This window comes from Xenopus laevis, chromosome 9_10S (genome assembly GCF_017654675.1).
Source record: "Xenopus laevis strain J_2021 chromosome 9_10S, Xenopus_laevis_v10.1, whole genome shotgun sequence".
NCBI lineage: Eukaryota > Metazoa > Chordata > Amphibia > Anura > Pipidae > Xenopus > Xenopus laevis.
Genome location: NC_054388.1, coordinates 17,765,708 through 17,790,908, shown reverse-complemented (window position 1 = coordinate 17,790,908; position 25,201 = coordinate 17,765,708). Strand labels below are relative to the sequence as shown.

The following is a 25,201-nucleotide window of genomic DNA, read 5'->3' as shown; positions in this document are numbered from 1 at the left end:
ATCTGGTTGCTGGGGCCCAAATTCCCCTAGCAGCCATGCATCGATTTGAATGGGAGACTGGAATGACATGCCAGGGGTCCTGTGTTTAGCCCGAGTACACAGGGTATTACTTTGTTTTTGGTGTTACTGTTCTTTTAAATAAGCAACAAAGTGTTTTAAAGTAATGAAAAAATCATGTAGGGTTGCCCTGCAGCGGTAAAACTGACCTGTTTGCTTCAGGAACACTACAATTGTTCATATACACAAGCTGCTGTGTAGCATGGTAGAGATTGAAAAAAGGCCATATGGCACAGGTTAAATAGTGGATAACAGATAACACCATTATGTTCTACAGAACTTATCTGCTATCTGTTGTGTAACCTGAGTCTTTTCTGCTTTGAATGGCTGCCCCTATTGCTCCACAGCAGCTTATTTATATAAACTATAGTAGTGTTTCTTAAGCAAAAGCACCAGTTTTACCAGTGCAGAGCAACACTGCATTATATCTATTATTTTAAAAGCAATTTAATTTTTTGTGTGACAGTACCTTTAAAAGGGGAATAGCTTGGAATGATACGGTCGGTTCCTGATTTAAAGGAGAATTCAACCTGTTTCTGTACAGACAGCCTCTTCTCTCCATCTCATCTTTATTCGGATAGGGTAACAGGTCGAGCTGCTAAGGTATGCGCACCAAGCAACTAAACAGTATTGGGGTTATGTAATATTTATGTAATAAAAGCACCAACTTCGCCCAGGTGCAGTATTCCATAGCAACCAATCAGCAGGTAGCATTTACTGGTCACCTGTTTAAAAGACAGCATTTTATTGGTTGCCATAAGTTACTGATCCTGGGCAAAATTAGTGCCTTTTATTACATATGGGGGGTATATCTGTAGACCGGTTTCTCAGGCACACACATGAAATCATGGGTGTAGCACATCACCATAAAATGTCTGACACACAGGACATAATCTAACCTTGATAAATAAAACCATGTTTATTTACACCAAATAATTCCAACATTAGATCTGTCACATGTGAAGGAGAAAAGCATTTTTTTGTGTTACCGCGTCAGCTCCTTGCTGGGGGACAGGCGTTGCAAATTAAAATGGGGGAAGATGGGGTGGGTGCAATAGGGTGGTGGAGAGATAGGAGACATCAGAGCAGGTCTTGCCCATGAACATGATTAAGGTGGTGGTAACCTCAACGGCCACTTCCCAGCAGGGAAAGAGGTAGGATTTCACAGGGACATATGGCGACAGCTCATATTTAAAAGAGGGCGAAGGGGTTGGGGAGGCATTTCTGGGATAGTAATAAGATGTCTAATCCCTCCCAGAATGGCACATTAGGGCAGGGGGTAAAGAGAAGAACGTCTGCTTGAACCACCATGCAGATCTCACTGCAACGTTTACAAAAGAAACTGTATTGCTCATCCCACACGGACATGGCTTTGGTTGGGGTAAAAAGGGCAGCACACATTCCATCAGTGCACCCAAACCACTCGTGTCTGCCATAAAGGGGGTGGCAGAGAGAGATCATGGCTTTGGCAGCACTTGGGTACAATGAGATATGGGGCATCAGGCTCATGTGAACCTGAAATAAAAAAAAAACAATCAAAAAAAGAATCCTCTGTGGGTACATCTGGCCAGTAGCCACATCCCAGGAACAAAAGGGCAGCCTGGGGCCAGTGACCACATCCTAGACACAAGAGCAGCTTGTGACCAAGAGCTATAACAAAGTAAAAAAAATTATTCAGCCTATAATATTTTTTATATTTATATATATATATTTATAATGACAGAACTACTATAAATCCACAAGCAACTGCTCAGACACGGTGTGTCTAGGGGGCTTCCAATATCTGGGGGCCCCCCTCCTTCCACATCAGGTGGGATGTAAATTAGGGAGATGGGCCAAGGGGTCAACTGTGATGGCTCCTACTGAGTGGCTCCAGCTGCAGCAGCGACAGGGGTCCCCAGGGTGTTGGTAGCAGAGATAACGGGAGATCCAGCGAGAGAGCCCAGGGCAGATGGCGTTGGCACCGTAGAGATCCCTAACGGGTAAAAGAGAAAAAGCGTCAGCAAATACCCTGAACCCTAGGGGCACAGACCCCCACATCAACTCAAAGGAAAGTGATTTACAGTGGTATCAGGTGCACTGGTGCTGCTTAGTATGTTGTGCGTGTGTAAGTAACAATGATATCCAGGTGCATCTCACTTTACATTATAGAAAAACCCAAGCCAGGAAGGAACTGAGAATAACTACTATAGAATGGATCTTAAAGGAGAACTATTGTGAAAATGAAAATGTTATACAAACTTCGTCATACTGAAATAAGAAACTTTCTAATTACATTCTGTACTGTTTCAAGTTTATCTTCACTATTCCTCTCTCAGCATCTGTTTCTATTCATTCTGTCTTCATGCAGCAGTTGGGTGTCAGATATTCATGGACAGTTAGATCCAATATATCTTATAGGGAGGCTCCTTTCTTAGCAGATGAATTAGGGCTCACTCAAATAATGGATTCCAGTACAAACAAAATCTTAAACTTTTCCACAAATCCTGCATGTAGAAAGACACGATGTCTGGTGATTTTAAGAGTGAGCTCTAATACATCTTCTAGGCAAAAGGAGCTCCCCTTAAAAGATACATTGGATTGTTCATGACACCCAACTCATGAATGAAGAGAAACCGATGCCGAGAGGATGATAGTGAAGATAAACTTGAATATTTCAGAAACAGGTCAGAATTTTTAATTGATTATATTTAGAAAATGTAGTCTTTTGGTATGACAAAGCTTTGGTTACAAGTTCATGATAGTTGCTATGTGTTACAGTCCAGTGTTTATAAATGGGTATTACTGTTAGTTTCAATCTTTAGACTCAGAGGAACTGAATGCAGGCTCTGGACTTCCCATTACTGATTGTGATACTTGATGCCATGGACCACAACAAGTGTGGTACCAACAAAAGAACAAGATATACGCCATTTTGTGGTGTTCATACCTTAAGAGATTGGACGGCACTCTGGTTAAAGAACGTTTATTGCAGCGACTGCGAATAGGTTTCACCTAACTCTATGCAGTGTCGGACTGGGGTGCCCTGATCTCAAGGGCCCACACCCTTCCAACTTGGTACAAAATAGCACCCACAATGATTTTTATGAGTACGTTTTTATTTCTAAATACATGGGTTTACACTGCAAATAATTCACTCTAATATTTAATTCATGAAACAAGCAGATTTTTTTAGTTCTAATATTGTTGTGTAGGTGCATCTCAGGTCATTTTGCCTGGTCATGTGTTTTCAGAAAGAACCAGCACTTTAGGATGGAACTGCTTTCCGGCAGGCGGTTGTTTCTCTTACTCAATGTTACTGTCAGACCTGGATTTTACTATTGAGTGCTGTTCTTAGATCTACCAGGCAGCCGTTATCTTGTGTTAGGGAGCTGTTATCTGGCTACCCTACCATTGTTCTGTTAGGCTGCTGGGGGGGGTAATATTACTCCAACTTGCAGTACAGCAGGTAAAGAGTGACTGAAGTTTATCAGAGCACAAATCGCATGACTTAGGGCAGCTGGGAAACTGGCAATATGTCTAGCCCCATGTCAGATTTCAAAATTAAATATATAAATAAAAAAAATCTGTTTGCTCTTTTTAGAAATGGATTTCAGTGCAGAATTCTGCTGGAGCGGCACTAAACTAGAATTTTTGAAAAAAAGGTTTTCTTTTCCCATGACAGTATCCCTCAAGTGCACATTTATTTATATGTTTATATTAGGGCATAATAAAGTCTTCCTCTTAAAAACACTGGGGGTTGCATGTGCTGTAAGTGCCGGAGGAGCTAAACAGGGTTGTTTATAAAGCATGGGAGCCTATTACATCCCCTTTGAAGGTTGCTAAACTAAAGCAGCTGCAAAATTGATGTAGCACAAAGCCTAACATTTATTATTCAGGCATCTCCAAATTGAGTTTAAAATAAAAAATCTTAATAAAAAAAGTCTTTCCCCTTTTGTTGGTACTATCCCTATTTAAAAAGGCTATGCATTCAGTAATCATTGCCTGTATACACAGCAATTACTCCATTTACTGCTGAGCTGTAAAGTAAGTGTGCGGAATCCAAGATAATTTCTATTGTAATTATAATGTGTCCGGCATCACACTGACTAAATTATAAACCTATAAATCATAGGGGATAAACAGAGATCTGGGATGAATCAGAGATCCACACGCCAACACCACTGTTGTGGCGTGCGTGTGTTGGGTGGAGGCATTAGCTGCAGACACAGCACACCCAGGCAGGCCAGTCATGTCGAAGAGAGGGAGGCGACGCATTCCTCACTGTCTCCGTTCCAGTAACTTTAAGTTGGGCCGGTCAGACGCAGACCTGCTGGCTAGTGTTCTGCACTAGTTTTCTTTGCCCGCCATGATCTTCCTGTACTGCGATGTGGGCTGCCCATTGCCCAATCGTTGCTCACTGCTCTCACCGAGGGGGCCTAGGGCCCACCGGGCTTCTACCCAGTGCCCTGACAGGCTGCTGCAATAAATCTATTTTAACCAGAGTGCCACCCAATCGCTTATTATGTAATATGATTAAAGTGGGGACGCTGAAGACTGAGCACCTGGCTTTGGGAGCTGCTGTGAGCTTGGAGCGGTCTTTTTTCCTTTTTTTTTTTTGCTGTTAGTAAGACAGAATAACTAAACCTTCACACACTCATGGAATCATGGCAAGGCACTTCCGGAACACTGTGACCCTTATAACATGGTATTTCACCCAATGACTTTGTAGAGATGCCCAGTGCCAATCAGCGGCAATTTACTGCCCCACCCACATTAGAAAAGCATGTAATGTTATGCCAACTGTGCCAAACAAGTCTTTACTCCCTTGATCAATGCAAAGATGCAAGAGTGACATAACTTCTCAGTGGACTTTCTGGCCTGGTTGATTGTTCATTGGGTTCCACTTGGGTTGTGATCAAACACATTGTGCAAACATGCAGTGACCCACCTTACAAAACCCACTAAACACAACATAAGTATATTTAGCTAAAGAGAGCAACTTGTAATAACTGCCCTTTAAATGTAGTAGATGTAGCTAAGGTAACCCCCCCCCATACTATTACAGATGCAGTAAACATATAGGGGCTCATTTATAAACAGTGGGCAATTTTGCACCTGGGCAGTCACCCATAGCAACCAATCAAATTCTTGCTTTCATTGTTCAACCTGCAGCTGGTTTAACAAAAAAAAAAAAAAAAAAAAAAAAAAAAATGATTGGTTGATTGGTTGCTATGGGTTACTGTTTATAAATGAGCCCCATAGTGTTCTGCCCCAGGACCTTTTATGTTGGGCGCATCACACAGCATTTTTTCTCTCTTTCGTCCAGCTCCTAACTCTCTAAGCTGATACACACAGAACCCTTTTGCTTCTTGGACAATACGATGCTTTACACTCATGGAAGGCTCTACTCACAAGTAAAAGAGCACAACCTCACGCCTTTGCGTTAAGAACCCTTGCACGGTACACCAGGTTTAGCATATTCCCGCCACCACAGGAACCCAGTGAGCCTTGCCAAAGACTGACCTGACTTGTCACGAACACTGGACCGGGACTGACCTGACATCATACTGGCGCTACTGACGGGTGTGCTGCCACTGGGCATATTAGAGCCGCCCATCCGGGACTGGTCCTTTACGATGGGATCTGAAAAACCAAAAATACTGTTCAACCTGAGTGTACCAAAAAGCAGAACAAATCACTATAAAGATATACATATTGAAACAGTAGAGGCATTGTAACCTTGGGAGACTCAAATCTACAAGTGAGAATAAGAGCAGCAGACATTCGCAGAACTAGGAATGGAAGAAAGAAGGGGAAGGGGGGGGGGGCAAGACAAATATTGCTAGTGAAATAGAGGCGCACTCATGTAGTACAGGTCCAGTAGCGCAGACACTTACAGAAGTATGGGTGGTCCATAGCTTCACGGGCAGTCAGTCGGGTCTGATGGTCATATCGCAGCAGCTTGTCCAGGAAATCCAGTGCCTCAGGACTGACTAGATGTTGGTTCTCGCTGTGTACAAATCTTTCCCACCGTTTGCGCGAGTGCCTGGGGATAAAGGCATGGGTTTTAACTTCAAATCCAAGGGCCAAAGTGCAGCTGCTATGCACAGGCTTGTCAAAGGGAGAACCAATGTTCTGGCAGCACTTACCTGCCCAGAATATCATTAAAGCGTGGATCCAGTTCTATGTTGTACTTGTCAATATAATCGTAGAGGTCTTCTGTGCCCAGCACCTTCGCTATTCTCACCAGCTGGGGAAACATGGTATGGTACAGGCATAATTAGATATTCATATAAGACTGGCACAAACGGACTTCAATGCTCCAATGCTTGATGCAATTAAAAGTATATTTTATTTAACAAAAAAAAAAAAAAAACCCCATCCCAAATGATGTAGCCTTACGCGTTTCGTGCCATGTATTATAGGCTGGACATCTTCTGAACACACAAAGATATTTGAATTAAATGGAACCAAATGCAAATTTATGGCAGCCAATCACAAAGGTCGATGCAAATGAAGTTAGGCTATCCAAAGTTATACATAAAGATACAAACAAAGATTTTTTTAAAAAAAGTTCACATTTGAGATATATTTGTGTACAAATAAATCATAGTCGGAATAATACAGTGTGTATAGGTGACAACTTTTATGTTCTAAATAATTATAGTTATACAAAACAAGAAACATTTTAGTCGAGATGCATTTCTAATGGTTGTCTAGTACCCAGATAGAAAATCCATTTGGCTTTCATTTTAAAAGTTTATCTGTAGTGTTTCCTGCACTAATGTGTGACTAATGTGTGAGGAAACTTTTTCTAACAGATACCCCAATACCAAGGTCTTAGCCCCTCTGTAACCATATATTAGCATCAGGGCCATCTACAGCATTGTTTATTTACTCTGCTACATATGGTACAGGTACCAGAACACTCACTGCTGTAGTGTGCAACACCAGAGTCCTCTGCAGTAATGTTCCCAATACACTTACGCCAACATAATGTCTAAAAGTGCCAAATCTGAACACAGACATGACTAGCAGATCGTAAACCTCTAAAGCCAAGTTTGTAGTTCTGGCATAACCTGTTCATATCCTCAGCTGGGAAGCAAGTGACAATAATTCCTAAGAGGATGTGCAGCCACGCCAATCTCACCTGGTCGTAGTTATCATGGCCATGGAAAAATGGCTCTTTTCTGAAAATCATACTGGCCAGCATGCACCCCAGGCTCCACATGTCCAGGCTGTAGTCGTACATCTGTAAGGGACATGGCAGTGGGTGAGCTGTTATTTCGGTAGCTCTAACACATTACAGACAGTGTGTAAATTCCCTACAGAAGGTTTTAAAGTTATAATTATATCCATCCACGTACTTGGTAATCCACAAGCAGCTCCGGCCCCTTGAAGTATCGGGAAGCAACACGGACATTGTACTCCTGTCCTGGGTGGTAGAATTCGGCCAAGCCCCAGTCTATGAGACGGAGCTGTAAAAGGCAGATGATGATGATGATCAGGCAGATTAAAGGAATAGTACCAAAGACTGAGATTGTATCAGACTAGTTAAAATATACCGTTTTGTCATCCTGTCCGTTTGTTTCAGAAAAACAACTATTTTATATAAACAAAGCTGCTGTATAGCCATGGGGGCAGCCCTTCAAGCTGGTAAAAGGAGAAAAGGGCCATGCTTGGGGTTATAGCTGATGTGGGAGGAGACTTGTTTCTAGTGTTCTGCCTCCTAATGGTAGAAGCTATAACCCGTAGTTCCCATGTCCCCCAAGTAGCTGTAAGAGAAAGGAGAAAATGCACAGGTTACATAGCAGATAAACCACCACTGTATTCTACAGGGCTGTTATATATGTTATGTAACCTGTACCTTTTCTCCTGCTTCAATGGCTGCATAGCAGCTTATTTCTACAAACTATAGCAGTCATTCTGAAGCAAACACACAGCTTGTACTGTTGTAGGGAAACAGTATATTATATATCACTTTAAAACAATTTCAGTTGTTTGTATTACTGTTCCTTTAAGGGAAGACACGGGACATTTTTGGTGGACTTACCTTTCTGTGCTCATGGTCAATCATTACATTGTGAGGTTTCACATCTCTGTGCATTATACCCATACTGTGGCAATAATCCAGTGCCTGGGGGAGGCAAAAATGGGGAATGAGCACAATGCAGTCTAAATATAGGGAAACGCTCAAATCAGCAGTGGAGCACACACTTACCTTAAGAATTTCATACATGTAGAATCTAATGTCGTAGTCTGTCAGAGTCTGATATAACTGCTGTGGGAGAGAATAAATCCAGTGTCAGTGCTGGAATCTAGTAACCAGTGTATAAATCAGCAAATAAACATTAAAGGGTGTTTTTTATAGAATGGCCAATTACAAACAACTTTTTTAATTGTCTTCATTATTTTTTTTTTTTTATAGTTTATTTGCCTTTTCCGTTGGACTTTTTCCAGCTTTCAAATGGGGGTAACTGACCCCATCTAAAAAACAAATGCTCTGTAAGGCTATGCATTTACTGTTATTGCTACTTTTTATTACTCATCTTTCTATTCACGTCCTCTCCTATTCATATTACAGTCTCTTATTCAAATCAGTGAATGGTTGTTAGGGTAATTTGGACTTTAGCAACAAGATTGCTTAAATAGCAGTCGGGAGAGCTGTTGAATAAAAAGCTTAATAACTCAAAACACAATTAATAAAAAATTAAAACCAATTGCAAATAGTCTCAGAATATGACTCTTTACATCATACTAAAAGTTAATTTAAAGGCGAACAACCCCTGGGCCAGCTGCTACAACTTGGTTTGGCTGGCACAAATAAAGTCCAGTGTAAGCTCCCGATCACTGCCATTCATTCTAGCACACAACAACCCACTGTAAAGTAGAGGGAGAGCCAAAAATCCTTCCCCTATGAGCTTACAGTATAAGAGCAGTTATCTCGTATATATAAGTTTATATGTGGTCCCTGTACAGGATCCTTGTATAAAGTACGCGACATTGCACGCAGTGGAAAAGCCTTATTAGTCAGATAATCAATAAGTGTGATCACAGCACATAGGACATGTAAAAGGCCAATCACACACCAGACTTTGGCCTCTACTAATCTAGCATCACATGATCTTGAGAATATTCAGCAGGAGAGGGGAAAAAGAGGCAACCGAGTAAATACACAGTCAAAGCTGACACAAAAGGCAGCTAATAATGGCAATTGTGAAGGAGAGAGCAGGTACTGTATGGCTACAAGGATACAGCAGGGCAAAGGGTGAACACCTGCAACCTCTAGCTTGTTAAAGGAGTAGGAAAGGTTAAAACTAAGTAAGCTTTACCAAAAAGGTATATATAAATACATACAGCAGTAAACCCTCAAAGTAATGCTGCTCTGCATTTGTTTCCTTCTATTGTGTACACATGGGCTTCGGTATCAGACTTCCTTCTTTCAGCTTAAACCTCCAGGGCTAGAGCTTGAACATGCTCAGTTTGCTTCTCTCTCCCTCCTCCTCCCCTCCCTGCTGTAATATGAGCCCAGAGCTATTAGTGAGCAGGGACTCGGGCAGGAAGTGATGTCACACCAAGCTAATATGGCAGCGGCTATTCTAAACAAACAGAACTTCTAAAATAGTTTACTCGGTATGGTAAAGCATTCTGCAGAATAAATAGTGTTATAGCTTGCACTATTTTGGCTAATCTATTGGCAATAAACTGCTTCGGTAGCTTTCCTTTAATAAATTACAACTTTCAGCAGCCTCGCAAGACAAAATCAGGTAAGGGGCTGGAGGGGGCATTATTAACCGGCCATAAATTAGAGCCTACCTAGACAACTTACTCCTGGGTTTCCCAGCATGCTTATCAAACATACATATGACTACAACTAACCAGTATGGACCAAAACGTAATTGGGAAAACAAATCTACATCATTGGTGCACACTGGCATTTTACATTTACCTCCCAAAATGCTCACCTTAAAATCTGTATTGTTGACATGTTCGAAGACAAGTGCTGGCGTTCTGGACTGCAAGGAGAGAGAGGGAGAGTTATTAGGCACTTGCTGCTGAATATAGCAGGAGAATGCCCAACATGCAGGGCACTTACCACCGGGTCTTTCACTATGTCTGCCAGGGTGATAATGTTGGGCCCACCCCGCAGGTTCTCCAGGATCTTTATCTCACGCTTAATTTTCTTCTTCTTCACAGGCTGGAAAGAAAGACAAGAAGATAGGGTAAGGCACACAGCAAAGTGCCCTTATTATGGACACCCACCACATATGGAGAGGCTCATAGGGAACTTCTAGGGTGGGGAGAAATTCCTGGTTCAGAATCTGGAGCCCATGCTTACCTTGAGAATTTTTACCACAACCTTCTCGTTGTTGGTGATGTTAATGGCTTCAAAGACTTCACTGTATTTGCCCCGACCGAGTTTCCTCACTAACTGATAATCATCCTGGTTGCTGTGAAAAAGCAAAGTCCCACGTGTCAGTCTCAAAGACAAAGGCTGGCTCTGGAGTAGTTATTTATGGCCTGGGATCTGCAGTCCCTAGTACAGGTATGGAACTTTTTATCAAGAAAACGTGGGAACTGGGGTTTTACAGATCTTCATACCTTAAATCTACTAGAAAATCACGTATAACGTAAAAAACCAATAGGCTGGTTTTGCTTCCAATAAGGATTTTTGTTTCAACTACAATGTACTGTTTTAATACTACAAAGAAAAAAAAATCTGGATTATTTGATTATAATTGAGTCTATGTAAATTGGCCTTTCTGTAATTCTGAGCTTTATGAATAACAGGCTTGCAGATAATGGATCCCATACCTGTATGTACTGGCAGGGCTCTGCCACAGATTACTATTCACGGGCAGGAGTTCACATACAATCACAGGCTCCACAGTCCATACTATACATGGGCAAGGCACTATTGTACACATTTTCATTTATATAGAACTGCTTATGTACATTGCACTGTACAGTAGAATAAAACAGGGGTGAATACATGCAAAGTATTGTAACATTAAAGATTAAGTGCTAAAGAGACGGGAGGTGTCTGCCCTGTAGAGCTTACAACCTAAGCTGGACGGTAACTTTAGACACAACTAGAATAATATATTTATTACTGCAGTTTACAGTGGTTATCAATGTAATATAGGTGCCATAACTGGGTTTTACATAAACTAGAGTTCTATGGTCCACAGTCATTCAACGCCTAATATTAGAGGACAGGGCAGTGGAGCACCATCATTAATATACAATATTACAGGGTAGAACTGCAGAGATCTTATACTTTAGAGAGGAAGCGTGTTTCAACAGTTTTAAAACTACTAAACTGCATGAGATGTGGCCGACCGGGTGTGTGCAACCCTTATTTAATTTGGGGGCCTGACCAGACAAATGGAGTAGATAATGCATTTTAAAGGGATACCATCATGGGAAAAAAATGTGCTGCTCCTGCAGAATTCAGTTTCTCAAATGAGCAAACAGATTTTTAATATTTTATTTTGAAATCCGACACGGAGCTAGACATATTGGCAGTTTCCCAGCTTCCCCCAGTCATGTAACTTGTGCTCTGATAAACTTCAGTCACTCTTTACTGCAAGTTTGACTGATATAACCCTCCCCCAGCAGCCTAACAACAACGGGAAGGTAAACAGATAGCAGCTCCCTAACACAAGATAACAGCTGCCAGGTAGATATAAGAACAGCACTCAATAGTAAAATCCAGGTCCCTCTGCGACACATTCAGTTACATTGAATAGGAGAAACAAAAGCCTGCTAGAAAGCAGTTCCATCCTAAATAGCTGGCTCTTTCTGAAAGCGCATGACTAGGCAAACTGACCTGAGATGGTGCCTACACACCAATAATACAACAAAAAAACAAAACAATAAAAAAAAAAAAACACGCTGGTTCAGGAATGACATTTTAGATTGTAAAGTGAATTATTTACATTGTAAACAGTGTAATTTAGAAATGAAAACTGCATCATAAAAATCATGACAGAATCCCTTTAAATGGACTTCGAGTTCATGCTGCTGAACTTTAATTCCCAACGTGACTTGAATAAGGAAGCAGTAACTAAAAATAATCTTGAGCCACAGGGGTTGCTTCTGAGCACTACCTGCAGAGTTCCATGTATTTGCTACACATACAATTATAACAGCACATTAAATTTTACCATTGTACCCAAAGCTTTATAGTCTGTGCATGATGTTATTGGTACACTTACCCCCATTCTACCACGTGTGACTCATAGTCCCAATATTCTCGGGGTCTGTGTGTGTTCACATCCGTGTAGACACGGGCCCGACTTGGCACAGGTCCTGACATGGCAGATAGCTTGGCGGCTTGAGACAGGCAGAGCGTTTGTAGACCCAAAACCAAAAGGTCGCAGTAGGAGGCGTCTCACTGCAAATGATACAAAGCAGTTACATACTGTAGGTGGAAAAATCATGAACAGATGAGAATTTCAATGCTTTACCCACACATGAAACTATATCTGCTAAGTGCAACCAGTCTCTGCCCTGAATACTATACTGTTATGTGAGTAGATCTGTCTAGAAACCAAGTCCTGCACGGATACGGGACATGTTATCCAGAATGCTCGGGAGCTGGGGTTTTCCGGACAATGGATCTTTCCGTAATTTTGATCTTCATAGATTAAAGGGGTGGTTCACCTATAGCATGTTATAGAATGGCAAACTCTAAGCAACTTTTCAATGGGTTTTCGTTATTTGTATTCTATTAGTTATTTGCCATTTTCTTCTGTCTTTTTGCAGCTTTTAAATGGGTGTCGCTGACTCCATCTAAAAAGCAAATGCTCTGTAAGGCTACAAATGTATTGTTATTGCTAATTCATCTTTCTATTAAGGCTCACTGATTCATATTACAGTCTCTTAATCAAATCAATCTATGGTTGCTAGGGTAATTTGGACTCAAGCTACCAGATTGCTTAAAATGCATATTGAGCTGCTAAAAAGTTACTCAAAAACCTTAAATAATAAAAGATGAAAATCAACTGTAAATTGTCTCAGAATATCACTCTCTACGTCGTACTAAAATTTCTCAAAGGTGAACAACCCCTTTAAATAATCCCAATAAGGTTATTTTTCCAATAAGGATTAATTATATCTTGGTTTGAATCAAGTACAAGGTACTGTTTTATTACTACATAGAAAAAAGAAATAATTAAAAAAAAATTGTATTATTTGATTATAATGTCTATGTGAGATGGACATTCAGTAATTTGGAGCTTTCATGATAATGGGTTTCGAGATAACAGATCCCATACCTGTACAGCGTTAAGGATCAAACATTGGTTGTCTCCAGGAAACCATGATCTAAAGGGTCTATACTTGTGCCATCATTTGTAACTCTAGACTTGCTCAATTGGCAGTAAAAGTAAACTATACCAGTTAACATTAAGAACCCAATACACATCCCATAACCATGGTCACATGAGATAAACTAGGATGTAAACAAAATTCTTGCTCCATCATCAGCTAACAGAACCCAGGATCAGGAACCCTAGACCTGAATCCAACATATGGCCCATCAACAGAGTTCCATCAATAGAAGCCATTGCAAATGTTTAAATTGGAACCCCTAAACTTGGGCAACTAGAAAGGACTCGTTGAGAAACGTGAATGCCCTTGTATAACATCAGCAGGAAGGCACAGATACAAATACATACCGTTTGCTAAACATGAACGGGTTAAAAAAAAAAATGGCCAAACTATGGCCTGTATAAATGAATACAAAAAATGTTCCTGTGTGAATTGGCTGTTAAGAGGATGCTGGAAATTGAAGTTGCCCTATATGTAGGGATAAATTCAGTGTTTAATACATTTAGGCATGTCGTTTCCTTTTTGCAAATGTGGCATGGCGCTGCCCAGACACAGATCCTGGAACAACTGAAGTGGCTGCGGCTACTTGCAAGAGGAAACCAAAAAGCTCCCACAGCCAAAGCATCCAACAGCCAGTTATCCAGGACTGTGTCATCATTGGTCAGGGTCTCCCTCAGATGGGCAGTTATACTAATAATCCCACCCCCCCAAATAATGGAGAAGCACATATCCCTCATTATTACACAGGGGCAGCTACTGAGCCTCACAAGAAATATGGCAGCGCCCACTTTTATTTATCAGAAACAAACATCTCAATGTGCCTCTCTTCCTTCCACAACATTCCTTTTACCCAATTACAGACTCACAGTCTTCACTAACAAAAATTCCCCCAAAACCTTCCAATCTAATCCCCAAAAACATTATATTCCAGTCCCAGAAATATGTGTGAACCTCACGTCTTCCATGCTAATCCCATGTCCCTTAGTGTGACCACAAACTTTCCATCCCACATCCTAATCCCACACCCCTCTGTGACCCCCAAATCCTCCAAGCTAACCCCACATCCCTCAGTGTGACCACTCTTCCATTCTAATTCTACAACCCATGTGACCCCTAGATCCTCCAACATAATCTCATATCCCTTTGTGATACCTAAACTTCTCATCCTAATCATAAATGCATTTGTGTAACCCCCAAACCTTCTATCCCAATCTCACACCCCTCTGTGTGACCCCCAGACTTTCCATTCTAATATAATATGTGCAATCATGACTGCATCCTGCCCTCTCGGGGGTTGCCCCCAAGCCCCAGTACTCTCGGGGTTGCCCCCAAGCCCCAGTACTCTCGGGGTTGCCCCCAAGCCCCAGTACTCTCGGGGTTGCCCCCAAGCCCCAGTACTCTCGGGGTTGCTCCCAAGCCCTAATACTATCAGGGTTGCCCCCAAGCGCTAATACTCTCAAGGTTGTCCCCCAAGCCCTAATACTCTCAAGGTTGTCCCCCAAGCCCTAATACTCTCAAGGTTGTCCCCCAAGCCCTAATACTCTCAGGGTTGCCCCCCCATTAGAAAACATTATGGACAAATACAAAGCTCCCCCAGGCTCAGCGTGTCCCCAAAGAACTCGATCCCCAATCCTTTCCCCTCAGTGTCCCCAAACCCACTTCCCGTCTGTCCCAGTAATACAATTCCGTGCCCGTCACATTTACTCTCTTAACGCAGACATTTCTCCAACTACCTGCCGATTGCACGTCCCTAGTTTGGGTCCCGTCGCCACACCGCTATGGCCACAGTAGGTGCCCCTTGATTATACTCGTTTACGAATTTGCCCTCTGGCACAAAAAAATACCGCTCCGGTAAAAAGTTGCATCTTCCGCTGCCCCTCCCCCCATTTTACACCCAGCCCCCCCCGTCCGTCCATGGATGAAATTCACGCCTCCCACATCCAAGGCCCCAATGGGCCCTTCCTTCCCTCCCTCAGTCAGTCAGTCAGTCAGTCAGTCAGTCAGTCAGTCCCACCTTGTCCAATCGCGCCCCGAACCTGCTCTTGCTGCTCCCCGCGGCCGCCGCTCCCGCCGGGATCACACAGACAATATGGCGGAGACACACGGCCGCCAACCGCAGGGACCACAGCGAGGCTAGCCGGAAGAGGAAATACACTCTCCCGCTGCAGATGGATAACTGGGCGGTGCCTTAAGCGCCATATTGTGTGTGGAAAAAAAAACAGGTGACCACAAAGATCACCGGTAGAAAACACTGATGTAGGAGGGTTGGGGTGGATGGAGGCTTGAAGTTTAGGTGTCTGTGCTCCCAAGCGTTGGCATAGAGACTGGATAACAAATTCCCTGACTAAGCAAAAAGCTCCTGCCCTTTCCAAGATGGAGGCAGGCAAGAACCGGGGACGGAAGACTGCGTCTGCGATCTCATTTGCGCAAGGTTTCCTGGGAAACGTAGTCTCTGTGTAAAGGTGGCCATACACAACCTGATTAAAGCCTCTGACAAACTAAAGTTTTCTGGCCTGTGCACGAGGTCTTCAATGGCCTTTCCATACACGACTATCTGTCGTGATCATGTGGCGTTATAACTTCTAAATTCAATTGGGGTGAGGAACTTTTTTCACCCTGACAGGCAGATATCTATTGAACAGCTTTAAAAACAGGGCCAAGATGTCGGGTCTCGCAAAGAAACCTTGTCAGCAACCAGGGAAGGCAATATCGAACGTTCAGTCCTAGGGCCGACGGATGGGGATACAATGAAGATAATAGACACAGACGGTTCTTGGACCTCATCAACTAGCCAAAGCGGTCCTCTATATCTTGGACAGATATCAATCAGGGAGACCAGTCGGAAGCCCCCATACACTGGCAGATAAGTTGCTGAATCAGTCTAAAGGTGGCCATACACGGGCCTATAAAAGCTGCTGACAGACTGAATCGGCAGCTTATTGGCCTGTGTATGGGGCCCCCTAACGGGCTTCCCCGATTGAGATCTGGCTGAAAGTCGGCCAGATCTCGAACGGGGGGACTAAAAATCCCGTTTGATTGCGGCCACATCTGTTCGTTCATGCGGTCCCGCAATCCGACCACCCGTAAAGCCACCGTAGGATCCGATCTTTTGGCGACATCGCCAAACGAGCAGATCTCCGTGTATGGCCACCTTAAAGCTGGCCGTAGATGTTGAGATTTTTAAAAGATCCAATCATCATCGTGAGACCACGATTATCCTGGGACGATCCGTTGAATTGTCCATCAACTAAAAAGACCAATTTGCCAGGAAAACAAAGGGTAGCTGCCTGCTTGGCCCTGCAAACATAGATAGATTGCACTGGGAGCGACAAAGATTTTTTTACCTGGCCGATCAATTTTCTGACAGATGTCAGCCGAAAAATCGTAAGATGTTCGATCGCTCGAATCCCACCAACCGCAAGATAATTTCGAAGGATTGGTCGGACTTCGCTAAAATCAGTCATTCGGCAAGAGAAATCTTTGTGGACTACGATACCAAGCCAAATAATTGCATCATAATGATGGTCTAGGACAGGGGTGTCCAACCTGCTTCCCGAGAGCCACATGGGGCCCAGGATGGATATGAATGCGGCTTGAAGTTCCACCAATCCAGGAAGCTTCATGTTGCAATGTCACGCACAGAGAGCTTATGTACATGGTCGCTAATTGTGTGCATGTGTGGTTTAAATTTTACATGGGGTGTGTGGTGTGTGGCTTCTTAGAGCAGAAAAAGCGGTTAACAAGTGAGCGTTCCGTTACTTAAAAAGGCAGGTAAGCATTCTTCAGCGCAGGGGTCCCCAACCTTTTTTACTCGTCAGCCACATTTAAATGTAAAAAAGAGTTGGGGAGCAACATAAGCATAAAAAAGTCCATGGGGATGTCAATTAAGGGCTGTTATTGGCTGTTTGGTAGCCCCTAAATGGACTGATAGCCCACAGGAGACTCTCTTTGGCAGGACACCTGCTTTTTATGCAACCAAACAAGCCTGGAATTCAAAAATAAGCACCTGCTTTGAGGCCACTGGGAGCAACATCCAAGGGGTTGGAGAGCAACATGTTGCTCGCGAGCTACTGGTTGGGGACCACTGCTTCAGCGCATCGCCTGCTATGATAGGGAAATATGCAGCGCCTACATTTCGTTTTTCAAGAACGAACACACTAAGAGTAAAATTAGAACCAAATTATCTGATGAGCACCTTGAAAATTCACTGAGAATTGCAACTACTTCCATTCAACCAGATATTGATACATTAGTTTCTCAAACACAATGCCAAAAATCTCACTAGGTTTATGATACCCTCTTTTCTTTTACTTTTACAATAAAATAAATCAAAAGCTAGTGTTTGTGTGTATTTCGAGTGTGGTCCCAGAAAATTTTTCTTCTTCCAATGTGGCCCAGGGAAGCCAAAAGGTTGGACACCACTGGTCTAGGACAGCATCAATTACCCAATGTGGACCTCACTCTGACAAATTTTTTAAAGGAGACAAGTAAAAAATAAGAATGTACCAGTGCGTTATACTCATTTAGAAATAGAAAAACTGTGCTTAAAAATGTGTTTCAGGCTGATTTATTTGATACTTCTGCAAAAACCCTACTAATTCCTCTCTTCTCTTCCACTTCCTGCTCCCTGAATTCCCAGGCTGTGCAGGGGAGCCGGCGACTCTTAGCTCACTGCATTGTAGGACAGGAACCAATCAGCAGCTAGCAGGACCTGATAGGGAACTGAAGCCTCTCTTTGCTTGTGTGACTGCAGGGCTGTCCCACTCCTACTGTGCTTCTGGCAGGGACCGTTAGGACTAGGGTTGCTACCTGGCCGGTATTTTCCCGGCCTGGCTGGTAAAAATGATGGTTGATCCCAATGTTATTAATAGGTAAAAATGATAAATATATAGGAAGGACGATATCTTTTTCCGGAAAAGGTGGCAACTCTAGTTAGGACTTGCCTACCCCTCATTTGAAACACAGACAGGGACCAGAGAACATCTATACGGAGCTCCAATAAAGGGGCTTTTTTTTATAATAATATAAATTTTTAGCACAATGTAAAATCAACACCATATATTATAATTGCCTACAAAATTAGTTTTTTTTTTAAATTTATCCTATATGTCTCCTCTAAACCTGCCTGATAACAACAGGCCTGTCAGAGTGCCCCTGCCCCATACATGGGCAGATAATCTGCAGTTTTAATGTCCCGAATCGTCAACTTAAATTTGCTTTAACATCAGATGACAGAACTGGATAATGAAAGGTGAGAGAGTCATCAAATCAACATTTTCTCCAGCTTTGTACAGAGATCATTCAACACTTCCTTCCCCCAGAGCTCCATGACCCAACGGAGGAGTTTTGTGGTATCTGCCTCAGATCTATGGCCATTAGGCGTAAGATCTGGTTCAGTGCTCAGAATCTACCCCTAATTGTTAGCTCTGTTACCCTGAGACTGTGACAGCCATGTGCTTTTTTTCCTTGCTCAGTTCAAGTATTCTCCCCATGTGCCTAAATATATATCCTGATAACTACCCCCATTTCTCTCATGTGACTCTTTGGGGGGATGCTAGAGGTACCATACATGCCCTTGGCTCTGTATGATCCAATGCCAAACTGCCCTATTCCTAATGAGAATCGCAATGTGCTGCAATACGGAAATATTGTGTAAACTTGATAACAATAGAAGTGATTCACTCACTCCTTTTTAGAGAGGGTTGCAAGCCTGCCTCTGTCTGGGGGGAAGGGGGTCTCGGGACTTTCGGGTAAAGCCACAGCCTGTAATATCCCCTGTACTGCCCAGTACATACTACTGAGAAACAATATTGTGCCACAGTGTCACATGTGCTTCCCCAGCATTCCACGGGGAGGTGCTGCTCCCTCTCCCTGCATACCCATTGACAGATCACTTGTACAGGTCTGTGAGTTGCTGAGCAGGTTATCGATACTCATTACTGTTATACAGAATGGTGAGCAGAATATAGATACTCAGCACTGTTATACAGAGCAGGGAGTCAGTGAGTAGTTTATGGATACGTAGTACAGTTATGCAGAGCAAGCAGTTGGTTTGTGTGATATAGGTACTCGGTATTGCTACACAGAGCAGGGAGTGGGCGAGCATGGTATTGATACTATTATATACAGTGGTGAGTAGGTGAACAGGATATAGATACTCAGTGCTGTTAAACGGAGAACGGTGTTCCGGGTATAGGTATAAATATAAGTACTCTTATACACAGTGGGGAGTTGGGAAACAGGGTAAAGATACACAGTATTGTTATACAGAGCAGGATGTGGATGAGCAGGCAGTGTCGGACTGGGACACCATGGGCCCACCCAAAAACATTTGACCAGGGGCCCACACTCACTACTATTATACTCACTCAACCTCTATTCTCCTAGTCTCTTTTATTTACATACTAATCTATTATTCCATCTATTAAGCCACTTAGTTCTCATTGAAATAGGGAATGGCCATGAAACAGGCCAAATGTCTAAGCAGCATGAGGGCCCCTGACTCCTGGGCCCACCGGGACTTTTCCTGGTTTCCCGGGGGCCAGTCCGACATTGTGAGCAGGAAATAGATACTCTTACCGTTATAAAAAGCAAGTATTTAGTGAACAGGATAGAAATACTCAGTACTGCTATTCAGATTGGGGAGTTGGTGAGCAGGGTATAGATCAGGGGTCCCCAACTTTCTTTTTACCTGTGAGCAACATTCAGATTTAAAAGTAATTTGGGAGCAAAGCAAGCATGAAAAATGTTCCTGTGGTGCTGAATAAGGGCTGTGATTGGCCATTTGGTAGCCTCTATATGGACTGTCAGTCTACAGGAGGCTCATTTTGGTAGTACACCTGTTTTTTATGCAACCAAAACTTGCCTACAAGCCAGTTCTTAAAAAATAAGCACCTGCTTTTAGGCAACGGGGAGCAACATTCAAATGGTCAAAGAGCAACATGTTGCTCATGAGCGACTGGTTGGGGACTGCTGGTATACATACTCTGTACTGTTATACAGAGCGGGAAGTTGATGAATAGGATATGAATACTCAGCACTGTTATACAGAGTGTGGAGAGGGTGAGCTGAATATAGATACTCAGTACTGCTATACAAAGCAGGGAGTTGGCGAGAAGGCTATAGATACTCAGGACTGTTGTACACAGTATATGTGTGCTTATACCCAGGTTCCCATGCACACATGAGCGGATAAAGACTGTAGCCATGTACAGCTGTGGAGCCTTCAGGTGCCTGCGCCAGATGCAGCAAGTGACTAACCTCACATTCTCAGGCCATTGACCCCTCTGTGCTTTCCTAGTATTGTGTCAGGTCAGGCCAGTTGCTATGGGAAGTTGCAGGTACTTGTTGGGTGGATAGACACAGGGGACACCCAGCCCCTTCCCCTCCATTGTCTTCATGCTAGCTGGAAGCATCACTGCTAAATTAGTCGCAGAGGAACTATATTGGGGTCAGCAGGCGGGCACTCAACAACACCTCTTCCTGTCCCCTGGGCAGCATGCAAGTTGCACTGCACTCTATCTGTAGGGGGTGCTGTGGGATATGGTTCCCCACACAGTCTCAAATATTGTTTCTGTCAATAAGGGAATGTAAAATTGAGGTTTCACTGTACAGACTTTATATTTAAATAGTGTTACATGTATACACAGCACTGTAATATCACTAGTACAGTTAGTAATACAATACAGTATGCAATACATACATAGATGTATAATCGGTTTCAATACATGTCCCTGCTTGTAATGAAATGTATTGCAGTATACATGTTTTAATTACAGTATATTCAAGTTTTTGTCACTTTTACATGTACCAGTGTGGGCTAAATTCACTAGTGTATACATTGGGCTATTGGGCAGTTGTACCGGTATAATGGTCCGTTTTGGCCATAATTGGCCAAACAGCAGGTACCTCTGACCCATGATAGTATATGTATATATATTTCTAATATACTGTAGGATATGAAGTTAGTTTTGTATAAGAGTGCCCTCCTATGATTTTGTCTGCATGTCTATGCCTACAGAGCTTACAAACAAATAGAGGGTGTCAGGAATATCTATAGGGGAATGGGAAAAGATCAAGATGAGCGGCACTGGTTGTGAGGAGGAGTACCGATAGATTTAGGGGCCAAAGAAGAGATGGAGCAGACAGATGGAGGGGCAGAAGGAAGAGAGAGGGTCAAAGGGATGAGGAGAGGCAGATGAGGAACACAAAGAAAAGATAGGGAGTCGGGCAGAACTTACAGTTACAGGGAAAGAATTGAGGTGGGTGGGAGCTTTGGTACATGACAGGGATTGGGTAAGTCTGTACAAACTCACGTGCACACTCAGGCCCTTTCTGCCACAATCCCGCTTGGTGCACAGCTCCTCAGGGAGACAGCCCTCCCAAAATTTACCGATAAAAAGCAATACAGGCTGGCACACAGAGCGATTCAAACCGGGGTGCATCCCCTGGTACGTTTATTGCGTCACAACGTTTCGGGGGTGTTCCCCCTTCGTCAGGTGATACAGAACCCAACGTGCCTACCCATTATATAGGCAAAACACACCTCACCCATTATAGCAATAGAAAAAATAGAAAAAATCAATCAAATGTCCAAAAAGTGTCCAATAAAATGTCCAAATGTTGTTGCCAATTATTATTAGTCCCACAAAAGTAACCAAAAAAGGAATTGAAAAAGTAACATGTTAATCTCAGTTATACAAAGTATTTAAATTCAAAGCAATTATGTTGCAATAGGATAAACGGATAACATGACAGGGTTATACAATGCTAAACAATTAGCTCTCCCTAAGAATGGAACAAAAATATTTTTGTTAGCTCACCCTGGATGTGTTTTTCGTTTCATTGAATTAATATCTGCAAAGGAAGAAAAAGTGGTTTAATAACGAAAAAAGTAAACTATAAAAAGCATGATAAACTGAATTCTTCATTTGGGTAAGATTGGGTAAGTACAGCAAGTGGGTGTGATAGTGGGTTTGGATAAGATTTTGTGGAAGAGAGATGGTACTGGGGGAGCAGTTGACTGTTGTGTTCCTGCAGGTGGCTGGGCATAGGTATGTGCAGTACTAGATATATAGTGAATAATGTACCTCCAACTGTAAAGTAGGTAGGTATATTTTCAACCATATCAAAGTACTTGGCTAAAGGCCGTCACGGAACTCCAAGGTGACTTCTAAGATCCACAATACACAAATTTCAGTGAGAAAAATGTGACAGAAATGCCATGACTGAAGTCAAATTATAACTGAAGACGCCACTAAGAACCATTTTCTAAGGATATCATTTAGGATAAATGTTAATTCATTGGTGGCCACTGGAGTTTGCCCCTGTCAAACTTCTCTGCATTGTTTTTTGCTAGATATGCAAGTTAAGTTTTTGCAGATTTTATGTAAATTGCGTACATTGTGATGTTTTGCCCAGGACAACAGCCCTCCCCCCCACCAATGTCAGCCCTGCATGTAGTTATGCCCCTGGCATGTGTGATGGGGCTCTCTGTAAGCTGCCTTCTGATACATCAACATCAATAGCTGGTGTGTGTCTATCCAATGCCTCTAGCCTCCTCCCAAATCTTTCCCCATCCCTTTGATCCGACCCACATCCAGATCTCCTACAGCAGGAACCATTATATCACTTTTCTTTCTGTCTTCATTATCTGCCCCCTCAGCCCCACAAAAGGCAGCTCCATCTGATTCCTGTTCCTGTAGGACAGTGAGTGAATCTGCCATGTTGCACAGTGTGCCGGATCAATGTGATGGATCTTCCTGGACAACTCAACAGCTTTATTTCCAGCTGCTCCATTAGATCCCAGAGTTGGAGGGAAAGCTCCTCTTTCTGCCTGGAGATGTCACTCAGGAGTCGCTTCTCTAGGGCTTCCAGCTGTTCCCTGATGTCCCTAAACAGGGCAATGATTTTCTCAGTCTCACCGGCTGCTTTTTCTGCCACTTCTCTCCTGCGCTGCTGCAGCCTCTGGGCTCCTCTCTCAGTTTCTCTCCTCTCTCTCTGGGCGTATTACTTGTTCCTGGGTTCCATGCATCCCTGTCAGAAATTATGGCAACATGGCAGGGATACAGGATCAGTATATATGCTCAGGCAGATGGAGCAGCTCAGCTTGTCTCTCAGATCAACAGCCACCATGGCTGGAAGCAGGAAGACTAATCGCTTCTTCTTCTGGGCTACAATCTCCCCGAACTGCCTTTGCGTGTCTTCCCATCCACTAAAATGAAAAGTCGTCTGCGCTAAAGCACACGCGGCGCTTCATTTTCCAAAGTCGCCCGAAGTTTCCTCGTGAGGCAACTTCAGAAAACGAAGCATCGCGTGTGCTTTAGCGCAGGCCACTTTTCTCCCCGAATCTGCCCGTGTCACAAGCCTTAAAGTGGACCTGTCACCCAGACATAAAAAAAATGTATAATAAAAGTCCTTTTCAAATTAAACATGAAATGCAAATTTTATTTTTTATTAAAGCATTCATAGCTGTAAACTCATTTAAAAATCTAAGCTGTCAATCAAATATTGCATGCCCCTCCTCTATGCCTTAGGCAAAGAGGCGGGGCAGGCAGTTACGTTCACTTTCCATTCAGCACTTCCTAGATATCACCATTTAACCATTTAATTGTGTAGCCAGTGCCTGGGGATGGACAAATGACAAAAGAAAACCAGTGTATAGAGTACATTATTATAACTTACCACTGTGTACAGTGGGCCCGGGTGCACACACCCCAGACCTTCAGCAGAGGGAGCAAACACCAGGAAACATCAAAAGAGGCTGGCACAAGCCGAACCACACCAAGCAGAGAAGCTGAAGCCAGATGTTAAAAGTTAAAATCTACATTTTATTTTCAATAATTAAAAGCAAAGGCCTGACACATTTTGTGTCTACTAGGGACACTTAGTCATAGGCTGAACACTGGGTATAACAAGCAAACTATTTAAAAGGGAGAGAGCCAATAGGAAATTTGTGTGTGGGACTGCCAGAGGTACCAATCATAGCAGACTCATTGGAATCCATTAAGTCATGTTTCAACACCTCCCCCCCCCCGGGATAAATAACACAATAATTACTTCAATTAAAGAATACAAAATAAATTTAACAATGTAAAAAAAGAAAGAAAGAGTGACTATTATATGTAGCGCACCCGTAGGTGTTGGCAATAGTATATATGAGTGACATCCCAAGGCCCCAGTAACCATGCACACAAGATGGCAGTGCAACAGGCACAACCTGACTTTATTAAACAGCCGCAGCTGTAAGAGAGGATTGGTTAGAAATTGAACAATATTATGACAATTTGTATTCTGCTGCAGTGACTATGACAATTTAACAAAAACAGCCTCCTTAATGGGTTGAAAGTACTGGATGGGCAGTAAATAGCACAGCAGTCTAAATGAATGGCAAATTCCACTTTAGGTTGCTGCTGAACCGTGCAACTGGATTATCTCCCTGGATGTAACCACAATAAAAGAACTGTTGATGTGTCCCTTTGTAAGGGTATAGATGGTGCTCCCTCTGTCTGGTGCTGTTGAAAGTGTGCAGCAATGCTGTCAGCTCTCCGTGCACAATAAGACACCCTACAATGGACGGATAATGTCTGTTTTATAACTCCCAATGTTCCTTAAACTTGTAGCACAAGGGTTAATAACTTACAGTTGACAAGGAACCTTGCTTCTCTCCATACTGGAGCTTTCACCTTATCAAGATGGCTGACTGCTGTACTCCTGGATCACAGTGGGTGCCTGACAACAAAACTACCTCCAGTAAACAGCAGCACACAGCTTCAAGCAAGCTGCACACTGTAGTGTTCTCCCCTTGCAGGTTAATAGCAGTCTC

General features: G+C 42.9%; 1 protein-coding gene across 5 annotated transcripts; it reads right to left on the bottom strand.

Annotated features, from left to right (window-relative positions):
• Positions 1–952: 952 nt before the first annotated feature.
• On the bottom strand, positions 953–15,560 carry csnk2a1.S (casein kinase 2, alpha 1 polypeptide S homeolog). Of its 5 annotated transcripts, none has more exons than XM_018237394.2 (13): positions 15,414–15,560; positions 12,261–12,439; positions 10,379–10,490; positions 10,136–10,237; positions 10,005–10,055; positions 8,261–8,320; positions 8,093–8,176; positions 7,407–7,517; positions 7,190–7,291; positions 6,189–6,289; positions 5,937–6,085; positions 5,563–5,682; positions 953–2,032 (listed from the first exon to the last, which is right to left on the bottom strand). In XM_018237394.2, exons 2-13 carry the CDS (start codon positions 12,359–12,361, stop codon positions 1,917–1,919), a joined length of 1,209 nt encoding a protein of 402 aa, XP_018092883.1. In that variant the 5' UTR covers positions 12,362–12,439; positions 15,414–15,560; the 3' UTR covers positions 953–1,916.
• Between the last annotated feature and the right edge of the window lie 9,641 nt (positions 15,561–25,201).

Bases quoted from the DNA above. Each gene is read 5' to 3' on its own strand.
- csnk2a1.S (XM_018237394.2), bottom strand. From the start codon at position 12,361: ATGTCAGGACCTGTGCCAAGTCGGGCCCGTGTCTACACGGATGTGAAC. The intron at 10,238-10,378 runs GTAAGCATGGGC...CTTTCTTTCCAG, and splicing joins TTGTGGTAAAAATTCTCAAG to CCTGTGAAGAAGAAGAAAAT. The intron at 8,177-8,260 runs GTAAGTGTGTGC...TGCCTCCCCCAG, and splicing joins ACATGTATGAAATTCTTAAG to GCACTGGATTATTGCCACAG.